The 25,211-nt window shown below is 39.6% G+C and overlaps 2 protein-coding genes across 2 annotated transcripts; one reads left to right on the top strand and one right to left on the bottom strand.

Moving 5' to 3' along the window:
* Positions 1 to 4,225: 4,225 nt before the first annotated feature.
* Positions 4,226 to 14,763, top strand: LOC140240188 (uncharacterized). The gene is made up of 7 exons (XM_072319986.1): positions 4,226 to 4,387; positions 5,753 to 5,996; positions 8,886 to 9,248; positions 9,580 to 9,813; positions 10,587 to 12,486; positions 12,868 to 13,174; positions 14,758 to 14,763. Exons 1-7 carry the CDS (start codon positions 4,226 to 4,228, stop codon positions 14,761 to 14,763), a joined length of 3,216 nt encoding a protein of 1,071 aa, XP_072176087.1.
* Positions 14,764 to 18,853: 4,090 nt separating this feature from the next.
* On the bottom strand, positions 18,854 to 24,833 carry LOC140239990 (UDP-glucuronosyltransferase 2C1-like). The gene is made up of 5 exons (XM_072319799.1): positions 23,877 to 24,833; positions 22,511 to 22,567; positions 21,568 to 21,733; positions 19,979 to 20,198; positions 18,854 to 19,470 (listed from the first exon to the last, which is right to left on the bottom strand). Exons 1-5 carry the CDS (start codon positions 24,780 to 24,782, stop codon positions 19,188 to 19,190), a joined length of 1,632 nt encoding a protein of 543 aa, XP_072175900.1. The 5' UTR covers positions 24,783 to 24,833; the 3' UTR covers positions 18,854 to 19,187.
* Between the last annotated feature and the right edge of the window lie 378 nt (positions 24,834 to 25,211).

The raw sequence follows: 25,211 nt of genomic DNA, 5'->3' as shown, positions 1-25,211 counted from the left end.
TTTCTAAGATTTCTTTTAACCATGTAACTAAAGAGGTATTATAGTGAAGCATTGTTCAAAAAGCCCGGAGACGACAAAAGATTGTGATTCAGCGTGATTCCTGGTTGGCATTTTGAATATAAGCAGGATGTGCGCGGTGTACTCAGAACATCGGAATGGCAAAAAGAGTCGCTGCAATGTTACGCAATGTGATGTTTGATAGGTTGTGCGCATTTGCTATCAAAGCTTGATCATTGATTTTGCAGTGTTGCTTTACATACTAGTCTATATTACAATGCCTTGCATTGCCAATAATAAGACTTGACCTTGGTTATTTCCTAACTTTTCCATCTATATGGAAACACACACACTCACTAACGCAAACTAATTAGGGGATGCAAGTGCAGATTTTGGACATCCTTCTCCCGCTTGGTCACTTCGACGCCCCCTCGTTGGTCATACTCCCCCAATCATGAACATAAACCAACACCCTTGACTACCAGTGGCGGATCCAGGGGGCGCACCGGGCGCCCCCTCCCTCCAAAGCGAAAAAAAAAAAAAAATACATGTAGCTACAAACGACAGTTTTTGGACTGTAAAATGTCAACATTTTCAAGCTCGCTCGCTTCGCTCGCTCGCATTTAACCGTTATATGCCATTCTTCTATAATGTTACTGCCAATAATATTGCCAGCAGTTGCGCCCGGTGCGCCCCCCCCCTCCCTCCTGAGTTTCCAAAGCGAAAAATATAGCTACAAACGGCAATTTTGGGACTGTAAAATGTCAAAATTCTCAAGCTCGCTCGCATTTAATCGTTAAGCCATTCTCCTGATGTTACTGCCAGCAATTGCCAGCAGTTGCGCCCGGTGCGCCCCTTCTCCTTAATTTCCAAAGCGAAAAAATATAGCTACAAACGGCAGTTTTGGGACTGTAAAATGTCAAAATCTTCAAGCTCGCTCGCTTCGCTCGCTCGCATTTAATCGTTATGCAATTCTCCTGATGTTGCTGTCAGTAATTGCCAGCAGTTGCGCCCGGTGCGCCCCCTCCTCATAATTTCCAAAGCAAAAATAATAGCTACAAACGGCAGTTTTGGGATTGTAAAATGTCAAAATTTTCAAGCTCGCTCGCTCGCTTCGCTCGCTCGCATTTAATCGTTATGCAATTCTCCTGATGTTGCTGTCAGTACTAGTAATTGCTAGCAGTTGCGCCCGGTGCGCCCCCTCCCAATAATTTCCAAAGCGAAAATATATAGCTACAAACGGCAGTTTTGGGACTGTAAAATGACAAAATTTTCAAGCTCGCTCGCATTTAATCGTTATGCCATTCATGTTACTGCCAGCAACTGCCAGCAGTTGCGCCCAGTGCAACGCCCTTAATTTCAAAATCAAATATATCATTATATATAGCTACAAACGGCAGTTTGGGGACTGTAAAATGTCAACATTTTCAAGCTCGCTCGCTCCGCTCGCTCGCATGTATTTATACCGTTATGCAATTCTGATGTTGCTGCCATGAGGTGCCCCCCCCCCCCCCAATGTCTTGACCCACGGTACGCCACTGACTGGACCACATTATGGAAGACCAGCTTAACGTAACTGAATATGGGCTATCCAGCCATCTTCTCTGATGGAAATGAACAAACAAACAAACGAACAAACAAACCGACACTAGGCAAAAGAGGCTCACGAGACCGACACTATAGGCAAAGAAAGCCCAGGAGACCGACAGGATGAACAGCGCCACCTATAGACCAAGTAATTGTATAGGATGTCCAGATAATGGCATAAGGAGGATATGAGAGATGGAAGGAGGGTTGCTAGGGGATTACCCGTCAATTGCCCTCCCTCACCCCCTGAACTGTTCAAGATTTTTTTACTTGTGCTTGCGCGTTTGAGTGTTTGTGAAAAAATAAACAAAATTCAGTAAAAGTGCATGAGATGTTTCAACATGAATTTCGAAAATGCCCAAACACCCTCGTTTCCATTTCCGCAAAACTATACCGGTAAATACACCTGCTTGGGAAAAAAAAATAAAATGAAATGTTGTGAACATTCAGAGCAACCAACCAGAATGATACCCAGGTGTGAAAGGAAGTTTACAAGAAAATATTTCACAAAATGGTCAATGTTGCAGTGCACACTTGCTTTACATGATATGGGAGGAAAGTATAGTCATCTGCAAAGGTGCTGATTTAGTACAAATTCACAGAAAATGATATAATTGTCCATTAAGGTAGCTTTAAGGATTCGAAAAAAGAAGATGCATTCATGAAAACAGCTATTCTATTTCATGAAAAATGAACCGTTTTGAGGAGAATATTTGTACACATGCAAGCCACAAATCGAGGGGAATCGCTGCGATATAAGACGCTTTCATCCTTCGAAATGTCATGAATCAGTTACAGAAAAAAAAAATACAAATTGAACTCTAAGCAGGCGGGTATAAGCAGGAGGATAGGCTATCTAATAAGGAATGCTAAACTAGTGAAGCGAGAAAGAAAAAAGGGGAAAAAAACTTACATCCTGTCCACCGTCTATCTAGAATTTGGGAAAGCCTATTAAAAATAGCACGATGGTATCTAAAATCAAACCATACATCGTTCTTGTCTTCTATTATTTTTTTCATACTTTTTTTTTTGGGGGGGGGTCCCCATGAAGAGGACAATTTATTAAAAAAGAGAGAGATAAATTGATAACAATGTCGCTCCTCGTAGCGTGACAGAACTGCCCTCTAAAAACCACACGTGTAGAAATACATAGTTAGTTGATGTCGTTGATACGTACTTGGTGCGGTTCAATTACAATCTCTCGCTCGATAGCGTGACGAAATTGCACCCGCCAGTATAATTTTCCCCTTCATGGAACAACCTTACCACAGAACTCTATAGTTCTGTGCCCTGTACAGGTAATTGACATGTAGATGGCGCTGTTCATCCTGTAGGTCTCGTGAGCCTTCTTTGCCTATACTGAGCGTCGGTCTCGTGGGCTTTCTTTGCCTAGTGTCGGTCTCGTGAGCCTTCTTTGCCTAGTGTCGGTCTCCTGAGCCTCTTTTGTGTACTGTCGGTCTCGTGAGCCTTTATATTGTGTAGTGTCGGTCTCGTGGGCTTTCTTTGCTTAGTGTTGGTCTCGTGAGCCTTTTGTGCGTAGTGTCGAACTCATGGGCTGTATGACTCGTGAGCCGTATATCACTCGTGGGCTGTGTGACTCATGAACCTATTTTTGATGTCGGTCTCATACTTTGTCATGACTCGTAGATGTCGGTCTCGTGGGACGACCCTCCTTGGACATCTTTGTATGTCCGTGTAGATCTGGGGACATCCAGGAGGCCAACACGGCAGCTGCTTTTGGAGGTCAAAAACATCCGGTGTCATCCGGGGATTGCCGTGATGCACTTGTACGTGTTTTATCGCAGGATATATAAAAAGTATATCTTCAGGCCCTTCACGGGGGGTTCAAGGGGTTCCGCGAAAACCCCTTCCCTTCCCCCATCAAATAGTTGCCTGCAGTCGAAACAAACCAAAAGCGATAAAAAGGAAAAATGTGAGTCGCCGACCCCCCCCCCCCCCGTTTGAAAGGGTGATTTTAGTGACACCAGAAATTTGCGCTGATTTTTCTTTTTTATTCCAGAAGTGCACGAAAAACGAAAAAAGTTGCATGGGGGACCTTTTTGTGTTTTTATTTTATTTTATTTTATTTTATTTTTTTATTTTGCTTGTCAGCTGATTAAACCCTGAAGTGGTCCACTTTTTCTAATGTTCTGAACTCCCCATAAAAATCCTATTGTACTTACGGGCCTGACCTTGCGTGTTCAGGACAAGGAAAAATTAACGATGATTAATGAAGTATGAATTCGCTGTACTCTCGGACTTTGTTCGGTCGAGCCGTCGAGGTAGACTCTGACCAGAGTTTCTATGAAACGCTTAGCGCCATACATGCAGAACATGTCTTTGAACTATGAACGGTGTATTATCACAGGAGATACAACGTACAAACGCGAATACAAGCGATAGTGATGTGCGTGCTACTTTATGTTCACAATCATAATCGAATTAACATTCACATGGTATGTGGGGCGTTGGCAGCTTTTGAGCACAAAGGGAAATCTTCGATCCAAAATTTCCAAAACCAGATGGATGTTATCGTCACTGAAACAAGGGGAAAAAAATCTTGTGACACATCATCTTCATTAAAGAACAGCTGTTGTAACCATGGTGACTGCATGAGTCGAACAATCTATAGAATTACGAGATGGGAAACAGGTTTTCTCGAAGCCAGAAATCGTCGCGTCATTTTCCACGAGGGGAGCAACGAGCGGAGCCGACAGACCTCACTGCCGGGCAAACCTCGGCTGGAAGAGGGAGGCTCTCTCGCCTGAGGAGGTCTCTTTCCTTTTCAAAATCTCGGCGTTTCGTAAGTTTTAATGAAACTGAGTGTACTTTATGTAATTTATCATCATTCAGACATTCATTGTGGTGCTCAAAGGGATGGTACAGTATTGGTAGAGATGAGAATTGGGCTTTTAACTTTTTGCGAGATACCAAGAAAACACGTATGATATAGTACAGAGCATACCATTTTAAGAGGAATTCAAAGTTTATTTGATGAAAATCGGGTTTGGAATGACTGAAACATCCAAAAGCAAAGTAAAACAAAATGATCGTAATAAAGTGTGGGTCCCACACTTTATTAGAATCGCTCTTTATTTTAGATATCTCAGCCATTTCAAAACCAATTTTCATCAAATAAATGTTGAATTCCTCATAGAATTACATGCTCTTCCATATTTCATAAGAGGTTTCTCATTATTTCACCAAAAAATTTTAGAAACCTGAAATTAGGTCTCAACCAAAACTGTACCATCCCTTTAATACTATGTGGGCCTATTATATTTATGCACGCAGAGATGCATAATTCATTCACAAGATTTTATGAATGTGATTCGCCATGGTGTGAGTGTAATATGTGTTTATGATATTCGTAATCAGTGCAGCTCAGTAGGACATTGTAACTAATGTGTAGTTATCATCTAATTATTTAATGGTACAGAATAATCAAAGCAATTTCCGCAAAACTTTGAAAGTGATTTCCCTGTCAGGGTATGATAGGTCCTATATCATGCTGTCGTTGCGCTTTGAGAAACTTGTGACTCAGTGGATGAAACCACGCAGACTATCAGTCAAGACTATGCCATGGTTTGAGTTTCCTGGCTGGCTAGGACGATTGCCCCTATAAGCAAGACACTTATTACCTCCCCCCCCCCCCCTCCTCCCATTGTCCTAAATGCCGGCGCCGCGTTTTTTTTTTTTCTAATTTTTTAGTTTTATTTTTTTATTATTATTATTATCTTTTTTTTTTTTTGGGGGGGGGGGGCAATTAGATATTCTGATGCCACTTCCGCGTTTCATCAGCTGACACAAAAACGCCTTCAGCGGCAGTTTTCTGCAAGGTACGTTTTCGGGGGTTAATCGGCTTGAACGCAAAAACAACAAAACATTCTTCTGGAGACACTTCGGGGTTTAAAAGCGGGGGCCCAAAGTGGTTAGAATGTATTATGCCCTCCCCCCCCCCCAAAAAAAAAAAAAAAAAAAAAAAAAAGTGGGCGGGGAGGGGTGAGCCCCCCCCCCCCCCCCCCCCCCCCACGCGGTGCACCGGCCCTGTAAACGTCGATGGTCCGTGGCTGCTTGCTTTTATAGCATCCACTGCTTCCTCAGCGGTCACTTAAAAACAAATTCATTCATTCATTCATTCAAATTGACCACCATTTCTTGTATTCAGAAGCGGCAAACGATTGCAGAAGACCCCGTGAAGTCGTTCATCATTCTAGAAGACGATGGTAAAGACAGGAGAAGAATTGGAGAGGTGGAAGCGGCTTCCCTGGACCAGCTATTGACTGAATGCAAGTCTCTCTATGGCCATGAGTCAAGTCTTATCACCTACAACGATCAGCCAATCGCAGCAGCAGCGTTTGAGGACTTCACAAACACCAATGTGCTAGCAATTCACACTGGAGGGCCACAGGGTAAAATCAACATTTTTTTTAATATCTTCAAATTAATGAGAAAGCAAGTCTTATATATATAATGAAGAGCTTGCTTTCAAAAGGCGCTAAATCCACTGAAAAATAACGGATTTAGCGTAGGCTATTTCGGAAGCAAGCTCTTCATATATGTATATATATATGTATATATATATATATATATATATATATATATATATATATAAAACATGTATGAATATATAACATACACTTCTGTGTGTATATAATAAAACATGTATAAATATATTATATATATATATATATATTATATATATACATACATTTTACGTACTCCAAACTTGAGATCTATGCGGACTTAATAAGTGAAATTCTGCTGAGCAGTGACTTGTTCAACCTCCTTTATACTGTTGGATTGTGAGTGTAGATCCTTACTATGGAAGCAACTTTTAGAGATAGAATTCGATCTGGTGGTCGCTAAAGGCAGAATATTTTACTAGATATTGGACGGGGTTAAATCTACGTCCCCATAGTTTTTATGAAAAATAATGTGGATTATTTTTTTTTACATAGTTCCTAGCTTGCGATGTAGGCCATATAGTGCTCCTCACACATTTTGCACGTACGCAGTACAAAAGGTGCGTGAACAAATATTGACTCGACTCTTAAATCATATTGTTTATCATGAGGTGAACATAAAAATGCACACAGGCTAATAACCAAAGGCAAAGTCCATAAATCATTATCTTTTCAAACAAAATGTGTGTAAATCAACCTCATATGTCTATACTGCAGATTTAGCCCTCGGGGTAGAGCTTGAAGCTTGAATAGAAATTTGTATAATCTCTATATAAACCTGTGCATCGAAGGTAGTAAAACCATTATGATCGTGTGTATTTTACTTAGTCAGACAGAACATCATCAACAGTGTATGTGTTTATGATCTTCTTTATCTGAAAAAAAAGGGTCCCAATTGACTTACAAAACAACTACTTTGTTGTCACATCTACGAATGTGCTATATTTTTGTAAGAATCTACAGTGCGTATAAAAAAGGTAATCCAAATTAAGAGGGCTACTATTTCATGATTTTTCAGCTATGGTATTGTATGGAGAGCGCAATGTTGGGAGGAAAGAAGAACTCTTCCTCTTTCCATTGATAACTAATCATATTGACAAATGTCAGGCATGACTGAGCACATGAACTTCAATGAAGAGAAAAATGACAAATTGTACGTTTTTCCAAGTTTGAGTGTCATCGTGAAGCAACAAGGAATGTTTCACTGGATAGAAGTTCATTTCTTTTTGTCACAATCAGTTGCGATTTACCTGTTTGATAAAACTTTCACCTACTGGATCTGTAGGCTTCTTCAGATCGATCGCTACAAATAGCCAAAGTCTCATCAAACAGGTAAATTGCAACTGATTGAGACAAAATAAACGTCTATCCAGTTGACATTCCATTCAGATGAATCTTTCAAGCGGAATGAATGTCTCACTGAATGGATGAGGTTTGTTCGTGAAAGTGGTAAAATTAACAGGTCAGCCTGCACGACTGCAAGGTGTGTGTTTAGGGTTTCTTCTAACCTTTTGTGGTCCATAACCTTCAACATGTCCACGTTGTCGATAACTTTATTTTTCTCTCTTCGTAAAAAGACATGGTTTGACGTTGCAAGCTATGTGTTGAAAAGCAAACAGAAAAAAGGACTGTGTGGGTTGGCTTTTGTGGAAATGACCAAGTCATCAGACAGGTGGACATGTTAAAGGTTATAATCTCATCTATTCAGTGAGATATTCATTGTTCCTTCATTGTTTTTCATGTGACACTCAAATTTTGAAAAAAAGTGCAATTTGTCATTGTCTTTAAAGTTCATGTGCTCAGTCATGTTTATGACATTAAATCAACATAATAAGGTATCAATTAATGAAGAGAAAAGAGCTCCTCTTTCCTCACAACCAACATTGTGCTCTCCGTGTATAGTTGACAATTATGAATAATAACCCTCCAACGTTGGATTACCTTAATTTTTGTGTGTGTGATATATACTGTATAGTTATATCGAATGTATATAAGGTGATCTCTAGAAGAACTCTTTTATGTTAAAAATGGGCAATGCAGTATGCATGTGCGATGCTATAGGAAGGTCACTATTCAAGGTAGATAAAGCCTTGAACCAAATGTATGTAAGATTTTAATTACCTGTGCACCTTAATGATCGAGGGTAAGACTAGAGTGATTTGAAATATGGCTTGTGCAAGAATCTTCCTACACAAAACCAAAGACTCCAACCCAAGCACCTTCTGATCTGGAGATTCTCCGGTCTGAAACCCCTAGCAAACGGGAGACTCCAACTTGATGTGCGCGAAGCACGAAGTTCCTTGCGGCCGGGGTCCAGCTCTAGGGTTTTATGCTCTCTCGTGCTATCTGAGGCTTATTTTTCAACATACGATGACACTAAGTAAGAAGTTATTTCAAGCGGGAGAAATTAAATCTCAAGCGGGAGAACAGTAGATTTTTCAAAAATGGGCTTTAGGCGGGAGATCTCCCGTCGAAGGCGGGAGAGTTAGAGTCTCTGCAAAAGACATATACTTAAGCTGTATTTCCATGATTTGAAGAAAAGAAAGAAAAACCATAAAACAAACAAACAAACGAACAAGCAAACTAAAAGGCCAAAGAAAAACAAATGCTAGTTTTGTCATAATTTCGATCTAAACTAGTATGCAAAGAACAAATGTAAAATTTGATTTCTTCGGCAGTGTTTGGGGGCACGCTTTAAGTTGTACAGTTTTTAAAGCATAAATGTACAGCAGAATTGTATTATTACAGACATTCTTCTGCGCACAGAAGATCAAGTTGGAGCCCGTCTTGTCATGGTACATGCAAGAGCGCCCTCTCCGCCCCCACTATCACCAGCAAGTGAGTCACTGACATCCCCACAGACTTCCTCTGTGCAAGCACCACCGGCGCCGAATCAGAGCCGTACAGAAGGAGAGTTATCTACCCGAACATTAGAGCACACCGAGCAGGAACCTCTTCCAAGAGAGCCGGTCGATGTCCCGACATCATCTCCACCAGTAGAAATCAGTCAAGATGAGTTGCCTCAGTTACCAACTGATCTTAGTGCTGCGAGGATGCTCCAACGGAAAGAAGACAAAACGCCACTGTCTGAGGAGTTGAGAAACGTGGAGTATTCGTCATCTCGTAGTGGGGAGCAGGGATTGGTCTCTACGTCACTATCTGCATCAACTTTAACCTCGTCCAAACAGAACTCGCAGAGTAAGGATAATTAGTTAGCGTGATTTTCACTTTCATAATCAAATTTCTTTACATGACAGGTGATATTCCTAAAGTGATGGTAGGTATTTATCTATATAGGCAGTACTTTAATGTCATTGTGCCTAATTGCTTGTTGATTGTGCCAATGGAACAAGTAAGCCTACACTCTTAGAACGAGTGTTTTCGAGAATGCAAATAATTCTGCCAGGCAAAATATCGATTATCACTGCAGGGATGCAAATGACAAACTCGTAAAGCTGTAGTTTTTATTGAAGTCTTTTGCAATGACTAATGCTGATTTTCATCATGTTGTCTTGGTTGAATCTTTAAGTTTCAGAGAACAAAGATGTGTTAGTACGGACGGACGATGTATCTGACACTGAGCTGCGAGATATTGCCAAATGTGTCGATGTATCCAAAGTTCCTGATCTTGGTCTCCTACTTGGCTTTGGTTATCCTGAAATCGAGAGATACCAAAAGACAAATTTTCTTCACAACAACGTAACTGTGGATGGTACGACGCACATGCTGTTCACGTGGAGAGAGAAGACTCCCGGTGAAAAGGGTAGACGCCATCTTTTGGCATCTAAGCTGAACCAAATCGGGCTGGTTCAAACTGCCGATAAGTGCTTAAGAAAAGGTATAATTGTCTTTTGTTTGTCGCATTTACTCTTTAAGCTGAGTAAGTGTTAGTGATTCACAAAGCTAGATATTACGTCATTCTTTAGAAACATGCATTATAGCTCGTAAATCCCACCCCCCACAAAACCCACAAATTCATAGGTATGCGTAAATGAATGTACCCATATCACAAGTTGTACTCATTGTTGTAACAATAGAGTTATTGTTGGATAATGTGATCAATCTCTCTTTTTTGTTGTTGGTTTCCACTCAAGACGCTAGCCACTTGAGTTCATCTCGATCTCTATATTAGAAAATAAAAAGTTACGCTGCATTATAATGACAGTGCACTCCCGTTATAACGAACACGGTTATGATAAAACTCTGGTTACAACGAAGTAAAAATTCAGGCCGCCACATTATCCTCTCTATGTATTTTTATTGTCTATAATTATGTACGGTTATAACGAAATTTCGATATAACGGAAGAAAACTGCCGGTCCCGAGGACTCTATTATAACGGGAGTCCATCATGTAATCGTAATCATTATCCCCTTATTGCCAGACATTCTTGAGGGATGAATGCAATATTCAAGATTGACCTTCTATCACGTAGAGTGAGGAACAGGAGAAGAGAATACAGAGTGAAGTTGACGTAAACAACATTGAAATAGCTAAATCATATCGTCTTTGTTTTCTGATTTTTTATGTTTACAGAAAACACGGATTATTCAAAGGGAGCACAGATAGAAGACGAGCAGTTTGCTGAAATATTTGCAAAGGAACTGAGAAGGTACTACAAACAGATCTATTGCACTGTGACTACCGATCCCTGGGACGAGAGGCAGGTGGACCTCAATGAATACTTCATTTCTCTTTCTTTGCGACAGGAAGACACGAGATCCCGTAAGAAGACAAAAGATAAGCTGAGAAATTCGCACAACGACCTTTTCAACCTTTGGATAGATGACAGCATAGCAGATCGAATTCTGGTTTTCGGTGAGGGTGGAACCGGTAAGAGTACCCTGTGCAAGAAACTTGCCTATGACTGGGCAAAGAAGGTGCCACAGTCTCCCCTGAAGGACGTTAAGATACTTTGTGTACTTGAGTTCCGTAGACTTCAGGGGTCGGGGAACGTAGTCGAGGCCATACACTCCCAGCTGATATGCAAAGATAATTCGATAACTCCTGATCGTATAAAGAAGTTTATTCAGTCGAATCCAACAGAGGTTAAGCTGATTCTCGATGGCTACGATGAATTTGATCCAGATAGCTATAAAGGAGACATTAACGATGTTCTAGCAGGCAAAATGATGGCCGAAGTTCGGACTCTGGTCACGACCCGCCCGTGGCACACATGTTTGCTTCAAAAGCAGACATGCATGTACGCTCAGGTAAGTCTTGACGGATTTGACTCTGAGGGGATCGATTCTTTTGTCAAACAGTACTTTACTCCTGATGATCGGGCTGCTAGACAGTGCCTGGAGAAAATAAAATATAGCGGAGTTATTCGCCACCTAGCACGTGTGCCAATCCTTCTTTCTATGGTATGCTATCTCAAGAAGACATGCTCTGAAGACACGACTGAAGCCGATACGATGAATTCCCTGTTCACCAAGTTTCTTCGTGCCCTCTTTGTCAATAACATAGACAAGATCGGTGAGTCTAGGAAACCCCTTTATCATGAGATTCCAGACGAGGTAGATATGCCTGTGCTTGAAAAGTTCTGGGATGATCTTGGGGAAATGGCGCTCGAGGGGGTCTTAAAACCCGGGAAGAAGTTGATATTCCCTAGAGACGAATTTGGGCCCAAAACACACATGATTGAAATTGGCTTGAAAATTGGACTGCTTATTCAACAGAAAGCCAAAGTATATCATGATGCGTTTGAGTCTCTCAAGGTTGTTTACTCCTTTCCACACCTGTTGTTCCAAGAAAAATGTGCCGGAGATTTCATCGCGTCACACCCCGAAGTCATGGAGTCAACCTTGGCAGGGATGTCCAACGCTGCCCAGATAATATCTTTGCAATACACGTTGGTATTCAGCTGCCAACGAAGGGCACGTGAAGGGAGTTGCGACAATCGTGTGAGATCTAAGAAGATAATTGAACACCTTGTGTCTTTGCAAGATAATGAGAAGACAGCTGCTGATCTACATATTGAGCTGAGTGGCATTGACGACCAGGTGCCGGAATTCCTTGATGAAATGCTTGTCGTGAAGTCGCATGATTTTTTGAGGTCTCTATTTCTGCTGAGCCTCATGATCAATCACGAGAGTGGGTCCGAGGCAGAGTTGCTTCCAATGATTGAGAAGCTGGACGGACATAACCCAGAACGCCAGGACTACGATGGCAGCCTTTGTCACAGCTTCCTGTACTATCTGAAATTTGCATTGCCTAACAATGTTAGCTTTCAACCATGCACCAGTCTGTCAATGTTCGACATAATTGAAACGATTTCTCTGCCCGATATTCTCTCACTCACGACAAAGAGCTATCGAAAGTTGAAAAGCATCTTCGTTTCCGATTTCACCGGAGACTTCTCGCTGGAGGGTTTACCCGGACCATCCCTAGAGACATTCAAACTTGACGAACTCAGCCTCAGCAAATGTCAAAAGTCAGTTCATCTTTCAGGGTTAATGAACATACTGTCGCACATGAAAATTGATGTAAATACCATATCGCTCACTTACACAGAACTTGACCTTCATGAGTCATGCAACACTGTAAGGCAGAGTAATGGACAGCAATTATGCAGTGTTCAGAAACTTCATATCAACAGCTTAAGCACGCAAGTGTCTCTTTACGATCTGCTGCACCTGCTTGCACGAACGTGTCTGAACATGCGATGTCTGCATGTCTCCTATGTTGAGATAGTACTACACGAGCACAATCAAGATCACATGCCTCGGGTTGTTTCAACTGCAATTGAGGATTTGGAAATCGGTTTTGTTGATAACCAATTGTCACTCTCTGAGCTTCTTGGTGTTGCGAGTAGTTTCTGCCCCGCCATGAAAAGATGCTTCTTGCACGACATTGTGTTGACCGTCGAGGATCGCGATGATACTTCTCGGAAGGAATGCGTTGTAAAGTCATGTCTCGAGGAGCTACGTCTTCAGAACATGATGGAAGATATATCTGTCACAGATGTGTTGGATGTTCTAGGTCAGTCGTTAGGCAAGTGTCATCTGACACTGCTATCACTTGATGAGTTAAAGGTTTACATCCCTTCCCACACCGAGATTGTTCCCAGTGCAGACGACGTGAAAACCCACCTCATCGTAGACGAAATACGACTGCGGAAGGTCGGCAATGCAAGAGTCGACGCGGTCAAAAGAAAGTCCAATATAGCATTAGAAGAATTTTCGATCGTAGATATATTCTTTCTGATTGCTGGATACACCCCAAACACATCCAAACTTCATCTTCTTTTCATGACGATTCGGATCCCTGAATTTCGTTCATCTGATTACTCATCACTTCCTGACAAGTTGGGGATCGAACAAGTCATCATCGCGGGTTCGAGTTTCCCTCCACAACGTTGTTCTTTGGCCGATGTTCTCGCCCACGTAGGGATGGCCTGTCCATGTTTGAAGCGGGTCGGTTTGTCGCACTGGTGTGAGAATCTTCCCTACAGCAGGGAAGTATCTATTCCTGAAGATGTCCAAAATGATTCCCTCGCAGAGTTCAGATTGGAGTTCGTTGATATTGGTCGAGGCCATTCTATTTCCCTCCCCACCATCTTGTCTCTAACTCGTCGGATGTTTCCAAATTTGGAAATACTCTCTCTCGCCAAAGTTGTACTTGGCGATTTGAGCGAGGTCGAAGTCGAAGACATCAAAACTTTGAGAGAATGTCACGACAAGAATGATAGCCAAGAGCCAAGCCTTGTACACAGCGATGGGACTGCACGTGTGTCCTCTCTCAGATTCATTCATGTTGTAGATCCGATCAACATTGGTTACGTGCTTTTCTGGGCTCGAAAGTGTTTGGGAAATGTTCTTTGTCTTCATTTTCATAACTGTTGCATCATGACGTATGGGCAAAAGCCATTAGGCTTTGTGACCAATGACAACTGCTGCATATCCTTCAGTCATTGCAGAGTGACCAATCCATCAGTACCCATCAAAGACTATATATCGAAAAGCTGTTCTTTCCTGCGTTTATCTGACGAGGACACAGACAATTCTACACTCACGTTCAAGTCGAATGATTTTGACTTCCCGACGGTGTCGCCCTTTTTCCATGATACTAAAAGGCTGCAAGGATGTATTCAAGAATCTGAGCAGCAATAAAGAAAGGGAATCAAATGTTGACTGCCATAACCATCAGCAGAAAGCGTACGAAGCAACTTTCACATGCACGTGGGAGATGTAGCACAGTATCTTTAAGTTTATGCTCAGCTTATACCTACAGGAATTGACACGATTAGCAGAAACGAATAAAGGAGAAAGTTATGTGAATTTGCTGTGGTCAGACGATGAAAAATCATTTTGACGAGGATTTATCAGTAATTTTTTGAATGATCATTGTCCTGAAAATGAATCTATTGCGCTGTTGTCCACTGTTCGTTTCTTTGCCAGCAATTCACACGCAAATAACACACACACGCCAACACAAAAACATACACAATCAATAGATTTAAGGAAATTTTCCGTGAAGTCAGCCATGGAGCAAGGGTTTTTGGTGTATTCACAGTAACCCGGATTATTGTCTGATTCAGACGTCTTAGTGGATTCGTCGTCAGTTCATTTTACAATGCATTTGACATAAATTATCATTGCACGCCTTCCGATTCCTGACAATTACCTTGGCCAATGCAGCTATGTTTTCAGAGGTGTTTGCGTATGTCTTTGTATTTGTATTTGTATTTGTATTTGTCTGGTAGCTTTAGGAAAAACGAAAAAAAAAAAAACAACAACCCAGCAAATGCATAGTTTGGAAGAAAAATATGCAGGGAAGGTCAAAATAGGTCAGGAAACAAATCATTAAACTTTGGTGGTTAGCCCGATCCCCACGGACCTACGAATCTTTCACAGGAGCATATTTTTGCTTAGTAATGGGTTAAAGGAATTGACTCTTTGGTTTAACCCAAACCAAGCAAAAATATCAAGAAACGTTGTCTGGTTTACATGCTGAAGTTGAAAAGTGTAGAACAACTTTCTTCAGCATAAGAGTGCATGTTGAATCATTAATTACTATTACGTTATGGACATTCCTTTTTTAGGCATTGCATAGTCTGTTTAGATATTGCTCAAGTGTATCTATTTTGTATTTCCTTATTCTGACAAGCTACACATGTATTGTCAATTTACATAACGACTTTCCCGTACACGCATTATTTTCGGCTTGTACTTGGACATTGATTTGATTTTGAGTATTTTGGTTATTTTGCATTTAACATCAAGTACACTCTGAAGCACGCCTTTGGACGAAGAGAGAAGCCATTTTGAGTGAAATAAAAACCAAATCCCAAACCCAAGCACAGCAGAATAATCCGGATACCAGCAATATTTCGGATGTGGCTAGCTCTGTGTAATTCATTGAAGCCTCTAGAGTTACAAGCAAGAATGGAGAGTGAGATGTCTTGGTTGACATCTGCACTAAAAAATTGTAGTTTACTAAGCACGTATTATAAGAGTATATCTCAACTTCTATGAAATAAAGAACACTCCCAATTTTATCATTATTTTTTAATGTTTAGAAGCTTTTAAGATAGAAAATCAAACGAGATCAACTTTCCATTATAACTGTATGTTAATCAAATACATTATATAATAATATCTATGCAACTTATGAATTTTGCTTAAGACAAGAAACATTTTCTTCTGTTCGTACACTTTCCCCTGTATATCACGCAGAGAAACCAATTATGAAAACGGAGTGAAACAATACTATCAGATTATTGAGGATGTAAGCAGTTTGACAAAATCATTTGAAAAGACAAGGTACAATTTGGGTTATGACAGATGTGTTGATAGGCTTAATGATCTGCATGGCCTTTATAGTGATTGCTGTCACTGTGATATTACGAATCTCACTCGCACAAATTACTAATAGTCTTCTATGTCGCACCAATACAAAATAACGGCAGGAGTTTCCACTATAATATACTGTGTAATGTAGACCTACATGACGAGTACGAGTTTCACGCACCTGAAGCTTTAATTAACACAATAACTATTGTACTGTATAAACAAGATGAGAAAAAATATCCGTTACGTATGTGAATGCCCAAGTGATCAGTCTGTGTCTATGAGCCTGAGAAATCTTGAAGTGAGAATTTTAATGTACACACTCAGGGTTTGCATCATAGTGAACCACTTACACGAGAGCATCGTAATACCATTATGTAGGCCTAACATTATGTATATGTATGTGTGTATGCATGTATAAATATATGTATAGGCCCTAGTCTGTCTACAAAGAACTGATAATCCCCAGCTTACGGGATGCAAACCAATCTTGAAAATATTACGTTGATTGCCAAGATGGTTGTATTGTTATTCAATCCTCAGTGGAAAGAGTGAGATGTAATGTAGCTTTACTTTTTCTCCACTGGTATAAAATATCTCCTGGATAATCAAATGTCTTCAAATGTAATGGGTTTGAATATTTGACTTTTGCCCAGAGGCAATTAAGGAATATCAGTTTAGAAGAAATATTCAATTCGTCAAATAAGATTTGGTGAGTGTTACTCTGGCATAGCCACCTCTTGCTCCTCTACTCACTATTTCGCTGTGACTGTCAAACTTAAAGGGGCATTCCAGACGATTTTCATAATTTCACATCATGCACATGTAGTACGTAAATCGACAACTCCATGTATAGATTGAATTTATTGTGGTTCTTGAGCAGATAAACAATACTTTGAAAAATCTTAAACAAATTACACTGAACAAGGATGATGACATAGAAGCTCACATATTTCAGTAATGCAGCAGTGTAATTCCTATACAATACCGCTTGCTTGCGAGTTCACCTGTGTATAATCTATGCATGTCTTCTTCTTTTTTCTGCTTCTCATTGAGCCTCAACTCATGCGTTCTTATGGTGACTCTGCAATGTCATCATCCTTGTTCATTGCAATTTGTTCTAAATTTTGAAAATATTCTTATTCTTCATCCCAAGTATCATGAATTCTGAAACTCTGTGCTCAGTATAACTAATTTATAGTTGTTCAAATGTAAAAATCTGAAAATCATCCGGAGGTCTACTTTAAGATAGGCCTACAGTCCAACGTATACATTACAATCCCATAAGAATCGTATTGGAGATATTGCTTCGGATAAAAATCAATGTATAAAGAATCACGTAGCTAGTACACACATTGTGTCATTTTGATTTCCTTGTCGTCCTTATTTTGCATTCTTCTAAGCAGTGATTTGAAAAAAAAAATGATAAGGATGACTAATTACCCAAGATGTCCTTCAGATAGGATATGTTTACATAATGTACCAAAACAGCGATAAAATCACTTTAATCAATTTCGTACAACTTTTAAGAATGTTACGGTTATTTGAATAGTATAGGATAAACGGAAATGGTATCATTGTGTCTTTATAATCATATATTGATTCTAGTCATCGTTTGCGTATAACATGCACTCTTTTATGTTTGAATTGTCTTATCTTACTCCATAACTCGACTGCTTTAGATTATATTAAACACGTTTTCAATGCCGTGGAAGTAACATTTAAACGATCAAGAAATACATGTTGATTGTATTGCGCAACGCAGTTGACGTTAGTACTCCTTTAAAAAGTCCAGCAATTCCAGTTTGATGCATCATTCTCTTATTCTATTTAAATATGTCATCATAAGAAAGCCTTATTATTATTATTTTCTTTTACAATGACAACTCACTTGCTTACATTACGCTTTCCTGGAAATGCACAGTACGAATAAGTATCAGGAAATGTCAATAATGGAATTCGGTGAAACTTTCCGTTTCATTTGATTAATATTTGCTTGCTTATTTTGTTGGTGTCATTAGATATTCATTTATAGTTTCAATCTTTTTTTCTTCCAACCAGAAAAGTATGGTTGCTAGCCATGAGAATGGTTGATATGTTGTATCTGAGAATGATATATCTTAATAAATTACATAGTACGAAAGACAGAACACGAGGTGTAAACAGATATAATTATTTACACTTTTCAAAGTTTACTTCCAATAACCAATGGATCCTAGATTTTAACATTATAATAATCATATCATATCACTATCTGAATCTGAGATCATGTCTTTATTGGAAGTTGAATAAATTTAGTGGTATATGTATGATGATTTATTGAGAGAGGACATTAAATTCAGAACGATTGGCTCGACATCATTTAGATATATTGATGTACTGATAACGATGCGTGTGGAGTAATCAAGTTGAATGACCACATTCTCATCATACTCGTCTTAAACAAGACTATAAAGATTATAAGAAATCAGTTTACAAATGGTTGTCTTCTCTGACATCTTGGCTAAATAAGAAATCTTAACCTGTAGTAAAATACTGAAAATAAACCCTACTTCATCTATGTTTTAATTGGTTATTGTTGGTTTTAAGTAACGAAAGAAAAAAAAAAAACACCTTGCATACAACAGAGTCATGTAGTGACGAAATCAGAACATTGGTGGCGGCTACTGATCTGTGTCCTATAACATGCAAATGGGGAGACTGCTAGGGTATTCCCAGCATTGGTGCTCTTCCAAAGTACAGAAAAAATGTTTTATGGTGTATTTCAGTTGATACAACGTATATATGAAGAGTTTGTTTGCAAAAACCGATAAGTCCATATTTGTCAAATGGAGATATTTGCGATTAAAGGTCAAGAAAAATAAAGAGAATAATAAGACATTTTTTGCTTCTTTTGACCATAACTTAAAAGATATACCATTATATGTAGTGACCAATATATCATTTAAAAGGTATTATTTTGAACTTTATGACAGAGATCGCACTTCAAAATCTTCAAAAATGGACTTATCGGTTTTTGCAAACAAACCCTTCATATGTATGCCATGATGTATTGGACATATCATTGTTTGAACCTGTGGAAGATTCATTGCCGTTTCAACGTAAGTCAAAGAGGTTCGGAAAGCAAAAATATATACAGTGCACTCCCGTTATAACGAACACGAATATAACGAAATTCCGGTTACAACGAAATAAAAATTCAGGCCGCTCCAACATTATCGGCTCTATGTATTTTTATTGTTTATTTGTTCGCTTATAACGATATTTCCCTATAGCGAAAGAAAACTGCCGGTCCCGAGGACTTCGTTATAACGGGAGTACACTGTATGATATGGAGTACGTCCTAATCTGCTTTTACTTTCTGTCCTCGGTTTCTGGCACAGCAACACCGAGCCAACAACCTACACAAACGGACAAACACATGCATCGTTAATAGAACCGATGCCATGATAACAGCTAGGACATCCAGGCAGTTTCGCGTGATGAAATTCAAGTCATTGGCCCGTGTACGTAGATGCGCCCCGCCAAACTTGACCACGTGCTCAATCCAAAATATGGCGCGGTCGAGCGGTTTCATGAGATCGTCTTGGAAGATGGCCGATGCTTTGGCTGCATTTATTTTGTATCTGAATGAACAAATCAACGGAAATGTAAAGCTTTCATAGTGATTTAGCGTTTCTTCATCTCTTTCTAAACATCAAAAAATATCATGCATGTGAAAGTATATGTCACTAAATAATCAATGTTTCCTTAATGTCGCGCCTGAAGCAGGAGTTTCACCAAAAAAAAAAAAAAAAAATGGATCTTTGGAATGAATGCAATCATGCCATTACCGACTGATTGCTATGTTTTTGAACATCGTACTCGTATTCATCATGTTCAATCTTCCTTTAATATGTACAATGTATAAAATGAATGAAAACAAAATGCTGACGAGGTATAATAAAGAAGTTTTACATTTAGATATCTACAACCAAAAAAAAAAAAAAAAAAAACCAAAACAAAAAACAACAACCTAAAAACAACAGATACATAAGATCTTTACGCATGAGAAATGGCACTCCAGTAACAGACTTCCAGTCTTACTGAACTTCATTTCCTGGAACTTTGACTTTCTTAAAGATTTCTCGTTACCTCGGATCATCCAGAACTTGTCGGACAGCTTTCCGAAACTTGTCTTCAGTGATCGTGCTCCTGTCTATGACCACCCCAAGCCCTCGGTCAGCAACCGCCGCGGCGTTGGCCGGCTGGTCGCCGAACAGGGGCATAATGACCATTGGTACCCCGAAGTACACAGCCTCGTGCACACCTGCACTGCCACCGTGGTATATAAGAAGACGCGCCTTCGGGTGACCTAAAACGAGTTAGTAGTTGAAAAGGTTTTATCGGCAAAACTGACATGAAAAACTGGGGTCTCCAATGTGAAAGATGCTTGCAAAGGAAAGAAGATTGACAAATATGATATGTGTTGTGGACACTTTATAAGATATACTTAGTAGGTCCCAAAACACATCTCACCTGAAGTAAAACGATTACCTCATTGTCACTGGACAAAACAGTCTTTAAAAAATGTGAAAATGCAACTGAAGAAAGAATGCGAAAGGTTGTGAGAATGTGTGTTTGTATGTCATTGTGGTAAGAATCGTGAATATTAATGATTCGTCCAAAGTTTATGAAGATGCCTTTTCCCTGTCTTTCTGGAAGGAATAGAAAATAAACGAACACACACACACACACACACACACACACTCATGCACACACACAAATACATTTACTCCTGGGCTTTGAACGGAATTAAGTGGTTGTTAGATTTTCAATACAACGTTTGATCTAAAATCTGGTGATAGGTAGCTCTTCTTAAGTGAAAAATAAAATTATGCGCGACAAATCTTGTAAACAAACGAGCGTGTACATAATATGCATAGTCACTCTCATTTAGACAAAAACACAGAGACACTACAGACGCCAACACATGTATGCCGTTACTTGTAGATGTGCATCAGAGTCTTTTCACATACACCGAATTGCTTAATCAAAAATTTGATTACAAACTCGTTTGCCATTAAGGTTCAAATCACCGTCCGTTCACACACGCTAAAAGCTTCGTGGATTCTGCGGTTTTGAATATCAGAATGAGGAGGGGAGGTGTGGCTTCTTTCCAAGTTCCCGTCAATCACTCTTGTATAAGCTTGTGTAGTGGCGCGGGTTTTCTCCGGAAGTGGTTGAAGGGCCACGTATTAAAGCTCCCCCCCCAAAAAAAAAAAAAAAAAATAAATAACAAACTTGATTGGAACTACAGGTAAATCACATTCACACGCTAGTTTCATTGCTTAATTCTGGCGAAACGTGATTGAAAAACACCTCCGAGCCATGATTTGAAACTTAATTGTAATTAAGTTTCAAATCACCCTCCGCGACTCCAGTTTCCATTCACACGGAAAGTTGCTTAATTACAATTTTGTTTCAAATCAATTAATTTCGGTATGTGTGAATGCCCGGTCAGTTATTTTGCTCTTTTGTCCAATCTTCAAAAGGTTTCTCAATTCACACGAGGATGAAATGAATACAACACTCGCATACGAAACACTCAATGTGCGACGCAAGGCAAAAACAATGCCATTACACTACCATACTCTGTAAAAAAAAAAAAAAAAAATACGGGCAGCACTGTCGTATACAGTATAAAGAAGCTGATAACTGATGTGTAAGACATGATATCTCACCCAAGAGGTCACTCTGGGGCAACCAGTCCGAGATGAGTGTGTTGTTTCCAAGGTTGGCCGGAGTAGGCCCGACATAGCGCCACACAACTCTCTGTTTTAACTCGCTGAACACCTTGGCAATCGCGTTTGTCACACTTTCGTCAGATATCGAAGCGACCATCGATCCCTACGAAACGAACATTTGGATATCTTTATAAAGGAGAGTCAATTTCGTCGTCTTTATTTTCTTTATCTTCCTGTACTATTTTATCAGAGTCCAAAGGAGAATCTGTTAGTCCTGCAGAACATTGTATTCCTTTAAAAAAAAGGGAGAAGTAAAGTCTGGAAATCAGTAATACTTGTAGCCATGGTGGTTTCCATAAAGAAATATATATGCAATTAAGACCACGTCATTCCATGAACAATTAGCATATATTAATATCAGCTTGCCGGGCATCAGTTTTCTCCTTGATACTACACAAAATGTATAATTTGACACATAAAACAGTTACGAATTCCACTTAACTGACATAATACCATACAGAAACTTGAACGAGAAAAAGTAACGTATACACGATGGATCGATGGATTGATCTAAGACATGAGAATGCCCATTTTGTGGACATTTTTTTTTTTAAGGAAAAAGTTAAAATTGTTCCTTCCCCGCGAATGAGTGTTTGAGACTTTGACTTTGTTTGTTATAGGATGTAGATTCTTGGCATACAGTGTACACTGTACTAAATCTGAATAAATGACAGGATCTGCTAAAGTGTATATACAATAATACCATTTCTAATTTTGCCAAAAATGTAGTGTTTTGTCGAAATAAGTTATCAGTATGTAAAATTCTTGTATATATAGGCCTACTGATTGCTTCATGCGCAAATCGATAACAAGTCACATTTGCATACTTTCAAAATAGTATCTTTTCTATTTTCTTTTTAAATTAGAAAACATCCTTTACCAGGGCAAATATAATGAATCCATCTTCACCAGACCCTTCTATGAACGCCTCTAGTTTCTGCAGGAATGACGAAAAAGGCAAGTGAAAGAAATGATTATAGATTATCAAGATATGGCATGTGCAGGTTGACAGGAAAGACCTCTGATCTCTACACAATGTATTAAGAATGTCATTACGTTTGTAGATATGAGTATATTTACTTTGTGGTCGGAAATGCCTTGCTCTCTTGGCCTATTCTTAAAGTGCCCCATGACACCCAGGATATTCTTTTTAGCTAAATAATCAATTTTTCAGAGACCTCGTTTCCAACATAACGAGTATGATATTAGGGTTATTGTGTGTTCGTGTGTGTCTGATAAGGCCCAGCAACGGGATGATGTCATTCTCACATGTGGTACATTTGTACGATACATTTATGTCTGATGCAAGAACTGTCTTGACCACGTGTTTAGTCCATTCTATATTTGGTGGCACACGCCAGGATCGTGTTGCAATACCCAAACGTTCGCACGTACTATATTGTACTCTCTCATTATTCGATATGAAAAGAAATATGTTTTTATTAATTTAACGAAAAACAATATCAACTCTTTAACACCACATGCATTGAATGATTAGTCTGGTGGAGTCTTTTTCAGTTAAAGATCATAACGATGTAGAGTCAAAAAATAACGGAAATTTCTAAATATAGTTTAGAAAGCACTAAGACCTAGAAAATCACTTTGTTCATCAAATATTGACTTGAGAGGAAAGCTCATATTAAAGATATTCATGGAAATTTCAATCGAAATGAAACACACACACACACACACACACACACACACATAAATGTTGGGATGGCTGGAACACGCCGAAACAATAATACTTATAATTGAAAATTCATGCAGATCATATATACGCACTGTTTGGCATGCGTATATATAGAGCAACAACTTTATATCAGGATAGAACGATATCTCAACTAGCCGTTTTAGCAGGACAGATTCGAAGTGGTCAAGAAGACTTATTCGGACTTCTAAATATCTGAAAGACGATAAGATGAAATTGAATGTCATATAAATGCCTATAAGGGTACCTACGTAGAGATCTTTAGGTCAACATTCTGGTCAAGGCAAAATGCAGACAGCTGCAGAAATTTTGACGACGGAAAATTTTCGAAATTTCATGACTGCATCATTTATAAAGTTTATGATTTTAACTAAAAGGGAAATGATTTAAAGTGATGATGTATATATGGTAGATTTTGTACAGCAAAAAAAAAAACAAAACAAAAACAACAACAACAACAACAACAACAAAAACCTTACTTCGTGGCATCATCTGAATTCTTACAGGAAAATATGAAATTTATCTCAACATAATATACCTGTGGCAGAGGCTTAACTGCTTTGGTGGTATATCCCGCTACAGGAACCCAGTTTGGTGAAATGGGTCTGGCAGAGTCCAGTGCAAAAGTGGTGTGACACAACCAGAGGTCGGCCCTCTGAAGCAGTTGCTTCGGACTAAGTTCTCTTCTGATGTCATACATCGCCTGCAGCCTGCCGATTGGCACAGTTATAGTGAAATACTCAAGCACGGGATGAATTGTGTATCGCGTCACAAAATTTACTACTCGCTGCCAAAAGTTCATGTTGGAAGGAAGACTAACAGCGAAGCTGTATGGGGTATACGAGCTTGGGACAGGTATACCGAAGATGTCTTCGTTGAAAGTCGGAGTGCGTCGGGTTCCTGTGATTACAGTCAAGGATACATTCAGGTAAGCACTGATCAGAGAGTCACAAGCATCTATCACCGGCGAGGAGAGCACCATATCAAACTTTTTCTTCTTTAGCTTCTGCAAAGATTCCTCATGTCGGAATAGTTCGTAGCAACCAAAGTTCATATAGCTGTAAAAATCCCCCATCTTCTTGAAAATCTGTGAAATTGTCAGATTCGAGTGACCTAGATCCATTGAACTTAAAATGTCTTGCTGAATAGCGGATAGTTCCTCATCGGATTTTGAGTTTGGGTAAGTGATGTTATCGGTGTAAGAGCCTTCTAGCATGCCAGCCGTTCCCCGCCTATCCAGGAGCAGTAAAGTGACATCATGTCCTCGTATTACCAGTTCTCTGGAAATCGTGCTCAGTCCCATATAGTGACTCCTGGTGCTGGCCAGGGAGGTGGCGGGAAGCAAAAATCTGGCAGCTTCAATGACAGGTCCAGGTAGGAATGCAAAAACAAGGAGCATCCAGAACGGCCGAGGCCAGAGGCTCGACGGAGAAACTCCAGTCATCTTCGCTCTAACTGCGTGTCGCAAACTCAAGTGGAAGTGCAGAAGATCCAACATGCTAAAAATGAACGATTGCAGACAATAAGAAGTTCGAAGTCCACTTCCTTTCTGGGGCCTACGGGAGGCTATCAAATGTGTGCGTGTTTTTTGTTCTTCTAGCATAGGTGATGATTTCATCATGTGAAGTGTACTTCATAATAAACGAGCGCAAGACTGCGCCTATCATTTGTTTATCCACATTAATCGTATACTAGTGCATACAATTTGCTCTAATAGCGCACTTTCTGTTCACTGCTCCTATCACCATGACCCATGAGTGTACCTTGAGATCATGAACAAACAAAACTAGATTGAGGTAGACGGGTCCGATAATTTGCATCGTCGACAGTTTCTTAGCATTGCCTCTGTGATAGTATACATCAAATCAGTGCA

Source organism: Diadema setosum, chromosome 16 (assembly GCF_964275005.1).
Source record: "Diadema setosum chromosome 16, eeDiaSeto1, whole genome shotgun sequence".
Classification (NCBI taxonomy): Eukaryota; Metazoa; Echinodermata; class Echinoidea; order Diadematoida; family Diadematidae; genus Diadema; species Diadema setosum.
This window is presented reverse-complemented; position numbering and strand designations above follow the sequence as displayed.